Source organism: Bombus bifarius, unplaced genomic scaffold (genome assembly GCF_011952205.1).
Source record: "Bombus bifarius isolate JDL3187 unplaced genomic scaffold, Bbif_JDL3187 scf7180000008008, whole genome shotgun sequence".
NCBI classification, from domain to species: domain Eukaryota; kingdom Metazoa; phylum Arthropoda; class Insecta; order Hymenoptera; family Apidae; genus Bombus; species Bombus bifarius.
In genome coordinates, this window is record NW_022884386.1 from 3,792,135 (window position 1) to 3,806,669 (window position 14,535).

At 43.8% G+C, this 14,535-nt stretch overlaps 1 protein-coding gene across 27 annotated transcripts in view; it reads right to left on the bottom strand.

Annotated features, from left to right (window-relative positions):
* Window positions 1-14,535, bottom strand: part of LOC117206837 (MAP7 domain-containing protein 1-like) — a 207,777-nt gene that overhangs the window by 60,545 nt on the left and 132,697 nt on the right. For 7 of the 27 annotated variants that reach the window (XM_033446529.1, XM_033446527.1, XM_033446528.1 and 4 more), the window contains exons 1-3: window positions 11,711-11,864; window positions 6,906-7,474; window positions 5,791-6,053 (exon numbers count right to left, since the gene is read on the bottom strand). The exons of 18 other annotated variants lie outside the window; for them this stretch is intronic. In XM_033446529.1, coding sequence (XP_033302420.1) covers window positions 5,791-6,053; window positions 6,906-7,204 — 562 coding nt within the window. In that variant the 5' untranslated portion in view covers window positions 7,205-7,474; window positions 11,711-11,864. Of the gene's footprint in view, window positions 1-5,790; window positions 6,054-6,905; window positions 7,475-11,710; window positions 11,866-14,535 lie in introns of those variants that run through there. 2 more of the 27 variants (XM_033446549.1, XM_033446531.1) reach the window with 2 other exon arrangements.

The window sequence follows — 14,535 nt, forward strand, 5'->3', positions numbered from 1 at the left end:
TTTTAATCGGCTAGTTTCTATGACCACGAACCTGCCGCGATCGATATTAATTTCGTGGCGTTGCAACGTAATTAAAATTTACCTTTTAATCAATTACCACCGATTGTGCATGTTATCATCGACACAAAAGCACGACGCTGAAATTACTACTTCGACGGAGGAACGAAAACTCCCACGAACAACATCCAACCACCCCTTAGGCTACACCCTTAGACTATTCAACTATGTATTTACAAACTCTTCAACTCCGAGGGAGTACACCGTAAGAAAAAACCACTTGCACGTGAATCGCCGACATATATCCCATAAATATTCATCAGATGCGTAATCTGCATTTACATACCAAAGATAGAGCAAGAGCTCGACGTAAGTCCGGAACTGGTTCGCCGCGATCGCAAACAAGATCTCCAAGTTGAAGAGGCTTCTCGTGGACGTTGCCACGTTGGAGGAGCATTAACGTTCTAACGTACTTTCTCGTTGTAGGATTATGATGAATCTTCGATCGATGAAGGGAAGCAGGCGGAACGCAAGTTCGTTAAACAACGCAAATCGTAGAAAACGACTGTACCGCATTGCGAGACCGCATTATCAAGCCGACCTGCTAACGCCCATAATTCACAGGCTTCTGTAACCCCTTTCTCTCACTTCCTCCTTGTCCATATCTTCTATTTGCCTCTCTCTATTTCCCTGCGTAAGTACGCGATATCCCAGCGTGTAACGACGTTCAAGCGAGACACGAGAGAACATCCTATTCCATCAACAAGCTTCAGCTTCTACGTTTCGTTACTACTTGCTTTCGAAACAATTACGCCGATCAAAGGCGAGCATCGATCGTCGAAACGGTTTTGTCGCGGTTCCGTACCAATTCCGATTTCAGATTCGCGTTTATCTTCGATGTTTCCTCCGTAATCCGTCGGAGATTATGCGTCAGAGTTGTCGGAAGACTGCGAAGAGCGAACAAGGGCTCGGATATTGTTGCGCACCATGAACAATATGGTGATACAGTTATGAAGTAATTCGACTTCAAGTATAAAGTTTTGCAGGAAATATAATATAAATACAGTGGAATAAGTTTTCGAAAAAACTCGATTTGATATAATACCAAGCAGATTTACTTCAAAGTTTCCATTGGTCAAATATTTGTCACTTCCCTGTTGAATGATATAAGTTCATTAGATCTGAGATTTCTTTTTGTAACGCTTCGGTGATCGTAAACATTCCTGTACATTTAATGGACAGTCTTCACAAGTATGAACTAGTACAGGACAATTACGGAGCGTTATCGTTCTACCTTTGGCGCATCATCGTCCAACGATATTATTGATTTCCCTCACCACACGGGTATCGCTCACTTCCGCATAATCCTTGTCGAGATTACGAGCCAAAATCGATAGGAGAACACGCCGGGCGTTGATAAAAAATTGTTTGTCGACGCGGAGCTCCTCGTACTCTCGAATATCTCGGTGAATTCTAGACAGCTCGTCTCTTGCGCTCGAAGGCATTGTCGACCAGCGCATCGCATATATTCGCGAGCTTTCTCGACGGCCAGAATCGAAATCGTTCGATGCAACGAGCCAACAGTCTCGTTCAGAAACGAAAAGAAGTTGCGTCAGCTCGAATTAAAACGGAAGACATCGAAACATCGTGTTTCATTCGTTATTATGCATTGCTACTGGCGAGACTCGCCAAGCGTTCGGCAAAAAAAAAAAAAAGAAAGAAAGAAAGAAAGAAAGAAAGAAAGCGAATTGGGCCAAACAAATATCGGACGGCGTGGCAAAATTTCGACTCTCAAACGGCGAGAAGTTGAATCGCGGCCCAATTCCTGTCCTATCCGACCTGATCGAATAGAACGTCACATCAAAAGTGATTTGTTTCGGGATTACGTGAACGTTTGCGATACAGATACGACTCCAGAGTTGATTAGTTGCGCCGACGCATTGAACGAACAGCGAGAAATTGTTTTAGATTTAGTTAGTCGAGGGAAAAGTTTCGAAGAAACGAGCGAAAGGGTATTCCGCGATCTGTTATTTTACGGCCTGGCATTTCCTAACGCTTTGGTATATCTACTTTTAACACGGTTGCTGACAACCAATGCGATGTAGATTCGAGTCGATAGGTATTTTTAGGTTATACGTATCGTGCCGATTTTACTCTGGAATTGTTTCTTTTTCTTTTTTTAAATAGCGTGTGAGCAGGCATATTATTTGTCATAAAGACACTTGATATATAGTAATTTAGTTTTTATCTGCTTGATTAATGTGATCCTGAATAATCGATACGAGTAATTCTTCGGGGAGAATTATTATACCACTGTATATATTCAGTATAAATTATTATGAATACTCCTCGCATATATATATATTTTGTTGTTACTTCTTCTTTCTCTATATTATACAAAATGAACTAAAATTTCTTAGAGGTTTCCAATATATGTAACGGATAGATGTCGAAATGCTTCTGACCGATACTGTACTTATGTTAAATTTTATAAAACAGAGAAAGATTATACGAATATTTGTTACCATACAGCATTGAATCCATCGCGAACGTAATGCAGTGTATGCAAAATCATATGAAGGAAAGCATCGAGTTTCACTGGAAACTTCAAAGCATTAAACGAAGTGAAATTTGCGAAAGTGTGCCTTTAACTTTCGTTCGTTCCCAGAAAAATGAAAATACGAAAAATTATTTAAGACGCCAATGTAAGTTTGCTTACTGAACACGTTCGTATAAACATTCATGGCAGAGTACGCAAAGTACAAATGAAAGAGACTCGATAATGGGATTCATTTGTTTTGTGCGGGTCAGTCACCGAGTATCTCACAATCAGCTGAATTTTATCGAACGAAATTCTTCGCCTTCGCTTTCCGGAACGGGACAAATTTTCGCGGCAAAGAAGATCGTCGACGAGTAGCTCGATAAAAAGGCGGAAAGTCGTTTGAAGTCTGACAAAGAAAGCGTCGCGGGAAAGGAACTTCCGGCTGGTTTGCCGTAGCGGTAAATCGCGCTCTTCTTTCACAAACGAATTTCTCACAGAGATACCGCAGACGACAAGAAGTCGAGCTGACTGTGAGTTAATTGTTCGTAATCTACCTTTGGGTTTGAAGGATCGTTAGATCGGAGACAGATGATTTAAAGAGATCGCTAAAGTTGCTCAGTGATACATTTAACGATGTCATATGAAGAGTATATCTGTGATTAGACGATACGATAAGTGGAAAGCTTCTTATTCGAGTCCAATCGTAAGACATTTAAAATTGAAAACTTTCAATATTTGATTTATTTAAAAATCTGGAAAATCAAATATTCTTAACGTTGGAATATTTAAATACTAGAAAATTGTGACATTTAGAAACTAGGGAAATCTAATTATTTAATGTTCTGCATATTAAAATATTTGAAATTTTTTAAAGTTGGGAATTTAGAAATTTAAATACCTCACGCGCCTTTCAACATTTAATCGCATTGAAAGCGTTTGCTTGATGCCATAAAAGCTTCCATACAACCCTCGTGGAAAGTTAGTTCTGGGAAACGAAAATCGCGTTAGCGCAGTAAAAAGGCTGGTGAATTGTTCACGTGCCCGCCTACTATTTCGAGAATTCAAAAAAGACTGCGAACGTACGTAAACTTAGTGAATATTTGCTCTCTGAACGTGCGATAGTCAAGTTTTTTAAAGTGCGAGTACTCGTGCCGCGACGAATACACGAACAAGATAAACGAAGCTGAGAGAACTCTCGCGGATGCTGTGATTTCCTTTAACTTTTTTTTTTTTACCAATCGAAGTTTGCTAATATTTATCATCCACTGCAAACGAGCTTTGGAAAAATATCTAGAAAAATGGCGAATATGTTCCGGACAAACTTCGAAAACTCAATTCGCGTGTCCTTGCGCTGCTAATTTGCCTGGATGGAGCTATCACGATGGCCACTGGCTTGGCAAACTCGATTTCCTCCGTTAATTATCGTGTATCGACGACGAATACGACGGACAAGTTGTCCCACATAACTACTTTCGTTTTTGCTTAAAGCCATTAACGATCCTATCAATTATGCTGGCTAAATTTTATAAACACACATTGTTCAGACTGTAGACCATGTACCACTTACGTAACATCGCTTTATAAATAATTTCAGATACATCCCAATTTTCATTCCGTAAATGGTGGATTGAAAATTAGCGTCGTAGGTCACGATTTTAAGAATTAGATTTTACGAATTTAGATTTAATCGTTCGATCAATCAGTGCCATCAGTGTCAAGTGTCATCTGTTTAGTTTGATAATTAATTAAACGCCGTATCCTTCGACCATTGTCTTAGTCAATTTTGATATTTATACTATTCGATTTGTAAATATATATATATGTCGGAGCGGACATTAGAATTAGGGTTAGGGGCGTGAAACGAATCTTCGTTTGGGTTACACGTTGTCGTTATGCAATAGAGAAGACATTGACTAGTGCAAATACGATTATTATAGAGCCGGACAAGTAACCGTGGTAGTTAGGCACTCGAGAAACTAATGACCATGATCCTAGGTTCAATAACGAATCCGCGGTCGACGGGATGATAGATGAACGTACTCACAAAATCTAAGTCGGATGCGTGATATTCACTGGTCGTAAAGGGTTACTCCTTTCATCAGTGAGATCGCCAACGAGAATGCCTTTCCCGTCCCGATGATACCACAGAGGAAAACTATAATGGGGTGTGTCTAAGGATACGAGATCATCGGATTCGTCGAGAAAAGCCTTCGTTCAGAAAGTAAGGGAAATTGACGTTGCTGCTAATTGGTCAATCTCCATATCGGTGGTTAGAAAAAGATGCTAGCCGCCTTCGAGGGAAAGTTGCTAGTGGGAGACGCCGCTCGTTGAAAAATATGTCTCCCCTATCTTCCCGTAGTTGGGACAAAGACTGTTTGTCTGTTTGAAGGACTTTAGTTAACTAAACCTTAAGATTTATAACGGGCCTTCGGGCTAGCCGAACATGTACTGCGGAGACGCATCGACATCTGGCAATCATCTTACTCGAAGAATAGGGTCTGCGTGTGGCGAGCCACGGGACAGAAACCGTTGGAATGTTTACTTTCGCGTGTCGCCACGAATATTTCCTTTAAGGAGAGCTATAGAATTACTCCATACCTTTGCTAGGCAAAGCGTTCATCCCGTGACCGCGGCTACGTTCGGCGACTGACTGTCGCCTCGAGCCCAAGCTCATTATCACAACTCTCGAACAATTACAATCGGATTGAATAACTACAATTGTTCAATTACAGACTCCGGTGTTCTTTCATCTCCGACATATATTTATATTAATATAGTAATTAGATGTTCTATCGAGTTTTATATATCCTTATTCACTGACTGATTCCATATGTCAGATATAAAGTTCGGGTTGTTTAGTTCATCTGAGATATTTTCGGCTATTTTAGACCAGGAAGTTACGATAACACCAACGTATGATTGTTAATTGATTATTCTCATCTGAAATTGTTGCAAATAACCTTCACAATTTTACGCCTTATATTTTTTACAGAATACGAAATTCTACAAATTCGAAATACGAAATATTAGCTGATTAATTATAACAATTTGGTTCAGTTATCGGGTTCTGTACGAAACCAGCAGGCGTCTTAATACTTGTGAACGAGGATGTATAAACAATCAAAAATCCAACATAGACGCTTTTCTACTATTCTCATATCGATCTATTCTCCATAAAAATAAATGCTCTATTTGTAGCACGTGCTATGGCACGCTAGCAAGGAAACATCAACGACAAAGAGAAACAATACCTTCGTCGCCAGAAGTTGAGGAGTTGTCCTCTGGTTCGGGCGACGATCCTGGAGATCCAGGGGATTGTCTACCGAGTCTCGAGTCTGGTCGGCCATACTCGTATCCTCCGCTTGATCCCCTGTTGTCTTCCCACTGTCGTCCCTTTTCTGGGGACACTGATCGTCCGTCCCTCGTGTCTGCCGTAACCGAACCTCGCTTCCCGTCCTTCGCTTCAGGGCAGCCCAATCTTTTCCCGAAATCGCCGGACACCGTTGAACGCTTCCTGGGGATTCCGTGACGGGAATACGTTTACGCGCTTTCATTCGCCAGACGGCCAATTCGATCGTTAACGAACTTTCGATCTCGACGGGAACTTAAATTAGCCGCGCGGAAATCGCGAACCCCCGGGCCTCGTAGGAACGATCGAATTTCCGGTACGATTCCCCACGTGGCTCGATCTCGACGATATTCTTTGATTGGCTTGAAAAACATTGAATTTTTATGGAAAGATTTCAATAAGCGTAAAGATTATCGTCCGCATTGAGGAACTGCGTCATTGCGGATGGAATAGGGAATAAGTAGATTTGGACTGTGTCTGGTTCGGCACTATTTTATATCCACTTTATGCACTGTGATATTCTACTTAGATGTATACGCACGGTCTGTTTGAGAAGGAATGAAATTTATATCCCTTCGATTATTGGTTAGTGTTCGTTCTGAGATCGTTTAACAAGATGACACGAATATATTAATTAGCGTATTTTATATACCATATACAATTTTTAGAGTACCATATAAAATTAAAGATTAAGGCGATGATTGGTTAACCGTTAACGATGAATAAAACGAACAATTTTTACAAATATGATCAATATTCGACGTAATATATTCGCAATTCCTTTACTTCTCAAACAAATTGTGCATACCTTTGCATATTTTCTTGATTCACGGACAATTGACATTTAAGCTTACGTGCTTTATAAACATTTGACATTTGACTTCATCCCTCTTTAGATTATCATGTCATTCAATCTGTACAAACAGATAAGAATATGAAACGAGCCGAGATCAAAAGCAACGCGACGTGCGATCGTATACCAGAGAGGCAAGCATTTCGCGACGGTTGTAAACGTACTCCCTGGAGTCGCCTGAAGCGGTGGACGATCTCCTTCCTGTGAAGTCACGGAACTCCGTAGTGCACGTTGCTGACGACGACGGCTGCTGCGGTGATCTTCTTCCGCTGGTCCCTGAATCTCTGGCTTCGTGGCAGGCGTCACGGACATTTGCCAGGTCAACGTTGGCAGTAGTCTTTGCTTCTTTGGCGGGAGATGGCGGCGGAGACGTTGGTGGTGATGGTGATGAACTTCCTGCACGACCAGAACTGTAGCACACGGCTGCCTTCCGCAAAGTCTCCCTGCACAGCTCGGAGAACATACTGCCTCCCCCATGGCCGTGGCCCTTACGGACCACCCTTCTTCTTCTTTAACTTCCTCCTCTGTTCCCTCGTTCACCAAGTTCGAACGCACTCGAACTCGCACGTTCAACTCGGTGCTTGGCGTATTCGTCGGATACGTTTCACCAATCCTGGCCACGTGCTTCCAACGTCGACATCCTCGTCGTCTGCTTCTAGGGAACCCGTAGCCCGCGGTTCCACCGTCGCAAAAATCGCTCGATACTACATCGTTACCCGACCCCCGTCTACAGCTATTGTTTCAACGTTTAAATTAAACGAAATAAACGCAGAGGAAGGAAATATGTATGCGTGGTCGACTACGGGGATCTTATGCTCGAGCGACCAGTTACCATCCTGACAGGCTTATCTTGAAATTTAAAATTCCCACGGCAGATGCACGCTATCCAACCCCTGCATTTCATATGTATGTAGTAAGAGAAATACAGCTCGAATTTCACCGTGTACTTTGGTAAAATCAAGAAACATTATCTCCAAGGAGCAGCCAGCTTGAAATAATTAAACGCTGCGGTTACAACGGTCGAGGAGGAAGCTCGTCCTCGCGCAGGGTGGAACGGCGGAGCACCATCGCGAACAACGTGCACGAAGATAGTTCTGGATAAAAACTTTACACGTAGACCGATTTGCACGCTCACGAGCGAGGCCTACAAATCCCTCGTAGCCGACGTGTACCGCCGCAGCGGCCACACGTAACTTCGATGTAAACGCGTTTACGAGAATATAAGGGTGGAATGAGCTAGAGGGAGAAACTGATCGAGAAGTTTGGGTCGTTCCATAAAGCACGGGACGAGCGTGCGCTATCGGCGTAAGGAGCGGCTAGCAACGCTAAGGGTGGAAACGATACGTCCAGGAAATGGCGTTAGTTAGCGACGAAGACCAGGAAACATTCCGTGAGGCGTATGCCGTAATAAAAATGTCTGGCCAACTGCCAACCGTTGGAAAATTTACTGGCGACTTTCGACCACGACAGCACGGAAAACGGCATATCGTGAAAGCTGAAACAGAGCAGGCGGCCTGCCATCCTGCACGAAAGTGCATCGACTCGTTTGCATTACGCCCAGCGTTCGCTATAACCTTCCGCTATTAATTCAACGCCATCGTGAAAATATTGGTCAATGGTGATTCGATTGCCTTTCTTCAGACGTCAAGACTTCGTAACTGTACAACTGCTACTGTAATGTTTGCGGTATTTGGTGTTCGCTACTGGTGATAGTGGTTGTGTCAACGCAAACAAAGCTGATTGAAGCGCCGGTATTCGAAAGAACGCTCGAACGTCCAATACAAATATTATGAAAAGGGGAAAGCGTTTGATGATGGAAAAACGGTATTGGTTTTGCTAGAAAAAGCGCTCTTGCTGTTTAAATTCTATTTTCTGATAAAATCATATATTATAAGCCTAGAAGAGTTTTGATAATCCGATAACGATCCTCGTGCAATATTAAATATTCCATTCTGACACGAATCCTGCAACGTTTTTTCTGACGTCAAAAATATTTCTAATTTTTAAAAAACTCGAAGAATCTGCCATACGTAATTTCTTGTTTCAGTTGTACGTCGAACACTTTCTTAATACGTTACGATTTTCTTTATTTGCTAAACTAAGGTCGAGACTGACATGTAAAAATCCCAGGACAGCTAATAAAACTTGGTAATGATACAGTTTCCTACTTCCGAGAAAAGCTATACAGCGTTTCTCTAGAAGAACACTAATAACTCACTAACGAGCCTCGTAAAATTAATATTTCATTCTAACTTTAATAGAATCTTATTACTGACATAGTTTACTGTCATCGTGCGAGTTCTTCACGCTTCGCTAACTACGCTAATTATTCGGTTGAAAAAAATCGTACGACGATAAAAAAAAAAAAAAAACACGATAGTTCCGGAACAATATCGACGAAGAACAGCGGGGAAAATGATTTTTCCCGAGCAAGAACGCGATCGATTCGAAAGAATTACGAAGAATTATTTACCGATGGGAATATGGGAGGTACGATAAAATCGTAGACGTGCAGCTGGGACGCGTTACGACAATCGGAGCGTTATCCGTTGCCCGATAAACGTCCGCGTGCCGAATACAGCCACGATGATGGCCGTTGTTTCTGTCGCGGTACCATTTGCCCGGAAATTCTCGAGACAATCGTCGATTTAACCCCACCTTCCATCGGACAATGTACGCGTCTCTGATCGTTGTTTTCGACTGCTTTGTATACCTTTCGTCTTCTGTACTCTATAGCAAGCTCTCTATAATCGAAGCCTGTATAGAAAGGTCGGTTCAATGACGATCGCTCAAGGGTATTTCGAAAACTCTTTTGCGCGGAAAACCACTCGATAAAAGCGCGCGAGGTTCCACGCAAACCCCCGCGATTGTGTGCTTTTCGTCCGCGCGTCGAATCCAGCTGGATTAATTATGATCCGAGCAGAGAACGCGATTGCAGCATGCGAACGCTGGAATAACACGTCGCGTTCGATTGGAAAAATTTCGCGATCGCGTATTCCGTTAAATGTGATTGGTATGCTCGCTCGTGCGTCAAACCATCGGATTGTGGCGTTTCAATGCGAACGCGTTAACGAGGGCGTATAACGAAAGATTTATCGTAAAATCGTTTGAATCTGGCACGTTCGTCCACGAGAGTGCTTGGACCAGTGACCTTCACGATCTACCGGACACTCTCCTAATTTTCGTGGATTATAGCGTGTCTGTGACATCGATGGCGCCGTCACCGTTGCCAACCGCGACGACTGCTACACGAAGATATAGTCGGAGGAAGAGAATCCAACCGCAAACGTCGAATGTTCTCAGGCTGTGTCAGATTAATGAGAAAATTGTCTTTGACGTTTCTGCGGAAGTTCATCGGTTCAAGAGGACAATTTCGACACGTGGTCAGGCGGCAGAAGCGCCCAGGATAAATTGAAACGTCGACAGGAATATACGGACACAAAGTGCTGAGAGGATTAGACAGGGAATAGATCGATACGAGTTAAACGTAGAAAGAAGTTGAAAAGCAACCGACCGATCGTTTGCTCGGTCGAGGATAGCTAATTCACGTGTTCGGCTAAAAACAGACTCGTCGACGGCGAGCCGGCCTTGCCAGCTGGCGAACGAATCATCGAGCTTCCGTCAGGCCTTAGAAATGGAGCACAATGGTTCCGTTCTTTTGACGCGTGACGCGTGTAACCGGTATTCCAGTTTTCCAGACGTTTCATCGGTTATCTTGTAAGCTTCATTGTTTTTTCTCGCCCACGGATCGTTCCGCTACATTGAATAAAAAAAATCTAACGTTCCGTCGAGCGACTAGTTTAAAGATATTAAATTTGAAAAGGATGCACGAGATTCCAAACGGGAACAAGCTTCGCGGTTAAGCCAATTTAAAGACACGTGGGTGGGATAAGTTGCACAAGTTGCGAAAAAAGCGAAACGCTGGTGAAGTCGTGAATTCCACCGTAGCTAGATCCCGCAAGACCAAGAACCAATTTAGCGCTCCCTATTATTTAGAGAGCACCGTGAGAATCACCTAGCTGCTTAATACCGGTGCTTACGTACGCCAAGGATAAATCATTCTGTCCCGGGATACGCGAATGTATAATTCGCCAGAGTATTAATCACGTTAATTGCGCGCCTCTGGAAATAAACGCCTTTAACCTATTAATTGAGAAGAACGACAAAGATGATACTGGACCAAGTATCTCGATAATCACTAGGTGTGCGGATGATTCGTCACGGCACGATAAACGCGACGGGAAAGTTGGAATATAGCGAGCATCATATTGTGACCACGTGATCCAAAAATCGTGTGATTCGTTTTTAATGCAAATTTACTACATGTTTCGTAGTCTGAATATCCAAAGAGGTACTTTGAGCGAGTGCTTTTATCGAATGAACTTCTAATTACCTTAAACGATGAAAGGACCTTCCTTGAAGGAACGAGATTAAAAGAAAAGGCTGCAATAACTAGACCGTCACGTTAGTAACGAGATACTTTCCGGACTCTCAAAGGCTAGCGCAATCATCGAGACACAGGCCCGTATCGCCGCCGACCATCCACCCACGTGATCGAAAACTCATCTCAGAGGAATTATTACGTCCTGCACAATCTCGAACGGATTCATCGTCCCGTCCCTGCGATCGAAACATCAAAGGAGACCTGACGTCCAGACAGCAGGCTCACAGAGGAAAAATATCGAGTCACTTCGCGCACAGGATCTTACGCCTGCACGATCTTCGTATTGTAATTCCTGGTACAATAGAAACAATGCCGTGCATCGAAGAACCAGCGAAACAAGCAGGAATGAACACTAGGAAGAAGATTCGCGTGCAAAAAAACTGGCAACCTGTCAGGATTTGGCTATTTGCTCGATGTTCACTCGAAGGCCGACCACACGACACACAACCGGAACAACGCGGACGAAGGAACGCGTGCCCTCGAGAAGGATCTGCAGAGGAATAGAAAAAGGAGAAGGAAGCGCACCTCGTCGACGACACGGCAGGACAGAGCGTGCGTCCTCCTCGTGGCAACGCGGCAGCACGTCATCTCGATCAGCAGGCGGACAAACTCAAGCGTAGAGAGGGTTGAATACGCACAAGCCGGATCACCTGTACACCGCACGGTCTTCAGGCGAGAACTGAGCCCGCGAGGGAGGGAGTACGAGAGCGACAAAGAGAGAGGACAGAGGTAGAGGATGTAGAAACGAGAAAGGGATAGTTGGAGAATGGAGGAAGAGAGAGGGCGCGCGTCGCGTCGTGTCGCGTCGCGTCGAAGCAACCCCTATCTGAAAATTCGCGGTGGTGGAAGACTTGGAGGGGGATGCACGGAGTCCAACAGCGAAGCCCAACGCGCGCTGATCGGTTAGTACGCGTGCAACGGTCCGAGGGAGGGAACCGGAGGGATACGGAGGAGGCCGACATACGGTAGAAGGGAGGCTCTCTACCGTCGACGAACGCTACCCTCTGCCCTTTCTCTTCGACTACGCTACGCCTCCTACCCTTTTGCACGTAGCGGCGCTGCTGTTGCATCGATCAGCCGTGCGCCGCCACCTCCGACACTCCCGAAATGGTCAACCCTCCACCTCCGGCTACTCCTTCTCTTTTCTTCGCTCGATCTTTCTTTCGTCTCTCTTCCGCCCATCGACTGCGTGTTGTGCAACCTGTGCCTGCCACCACCTCCGGAGTCATGCCGGCTAATTTTTTCGCTCATCTTCGTCTACGTTACCTGTCTACCTCTCTCGTCCTCCTTTCCTTAACAGTCTTCTCTTCGTCTCTTTTCTCGAACGTTATCATCGCCATAGCACTGATTTATTACAATTTCACATCTATTCGCCCGATAAGATCGCACATTTCCCCTCCAAACATATCGCGTCGCTGTTACATGACTCCGCAGCCGAATGTTGTTGTATCGCGGTAGTTCTAGCACAGCTGACCTTGACTATTAAAGGGACACTCGTAGGGCAGCTCCGTTTTGTTTCAGTTCGTCGCACTAAACCGAAATTACTTTGTCGAAGGATCGTCGATCGATCTCCGCTCTTCGACGAACCTTCTTCATCCTCTGACAGACATCCCCTAACTTCAACACCTGCTTCTTAAGAGCAACTCTCCAAGAGGGTGAAGTACAGGGTGACCTTGAAACTGGTGGAGAAAGAGAGGAATTTGGAAGGGTCGCGCGAACCTCATCCCGAAAAGGAGAGAAACAGTCTTTACGCAGCGATACTCTCTTCGTACGGCCATTCTCTTCCAGCGAAGTTCTCGAGGATCGATAACCTTGAAGACGACGTAGAATCCTCTCGACTCCCTTGACAGATTACGGGCAGATGCGAGGCGGATTCGATGCCGGATGGAGGTATTATCTTTTTCCTTTTCTTGTGAATCTCGCTTATTCTCTGGTCGCTATAAGCGTCAAGGATAGCACAACAAAGAGACGAGTATAGAAGACGATTTGCTCTTTCGGTTTAACACAAGCAACAGATTTCTTTTTTTTATCTTTTCTTCCTTCTTTTCGTAGTCCTCTTGGGTTTTTATCACTTTTTATGTTCGTGCTGTAGTTACACGCGCGAGATTCTCTCGTTGCGCAGGTAAAAAGGATTGCTCGTGGGAATGATGAAACAGGAGTGGGCTATTCCAATAACAACGCGGTCGGATATGATGCATTTCGACAGAGGCAAATTTTCACTTCGCTCGCTCGCCGCCGCCGCGTTTCGATAACAAGCCTGCTTTTTCCATCGGGTCTCGGCCGAACCATTCCAACTATCGTAACTTTTCCCCTCGTATCTAACCGGTCTACGTACTTCCTGATACTTCGATATTGATAAACTGTATTCTTATATAAAACGTTATGTACTCTCGTTCATAGATATCAAGGTACTTTCTGGTTCCATATATAAAACACGACGATTGATTTACATTATTAAGGAAACGATTAATCGACCACGATTTCGTATTCATACAAGATAACGATGCAAGAATTTGTAACAGAATCACATGTATGAGATACAAGAGCAACATGATCTATGAAGAATCAAAATATTCTCAACTATTCTAACTCAAGCATACAACAAATGTTAAGTATGGTCCTACTGAAATTTGAGGCTTATTTGTATAACGGATAATTGATTATTTAAATACTTTTATACGTGTATACTAAATATCTTGTAGTTTCTTTATATTTCTATATATATTCGTACGAATTCGTTTCAAAATCTATCGAGATACTCATGGCAATCGTACGTCGTAACAGCGCTAACGAAATTTCAAGACGTTTCATGTACCACCGATAGTGTTCATAAAAGGTGTCCTCGTGTGTTCGAATATTTTCGTAAGCCTGCGTTTTATACAAACAGCAAACTGGAATCAATCGACGGACGAATAAAATTCATATTCGAAAACCTCGACGAACAAAAATCAAATTTTCTCTTGGACGAGAGACACCTTTGGAATTTTTCTTTCCTTGATGGTAAAAATTCAAATGTGGCGTTTAACGAGGACCGGCATGTGCATGTTATAAAGATAACTCGTAGCGAATGCAGAACGAGAACGAATTCTTAGTGGTTTTGCATCCAACCGGTTGCGAAATCGCGTCTGAACGGGGACAAACGTTCGTCGATCCCTCGGCACGTCTCTTCCACTCATCCACATTGCTCTCGTGAGTGACATGACTGGAATCCGCGTATGGGTCTGCCGAAATTCCAGACGTATCTAGCTGGATAGGCTCCCGACGTCGTCCATTTCGAGAAACCAGAGTAATAGGAGTCCAATGTGAGACGACGCCATGTACTCTACTCGAGAAATATCCAGCGAAACCAT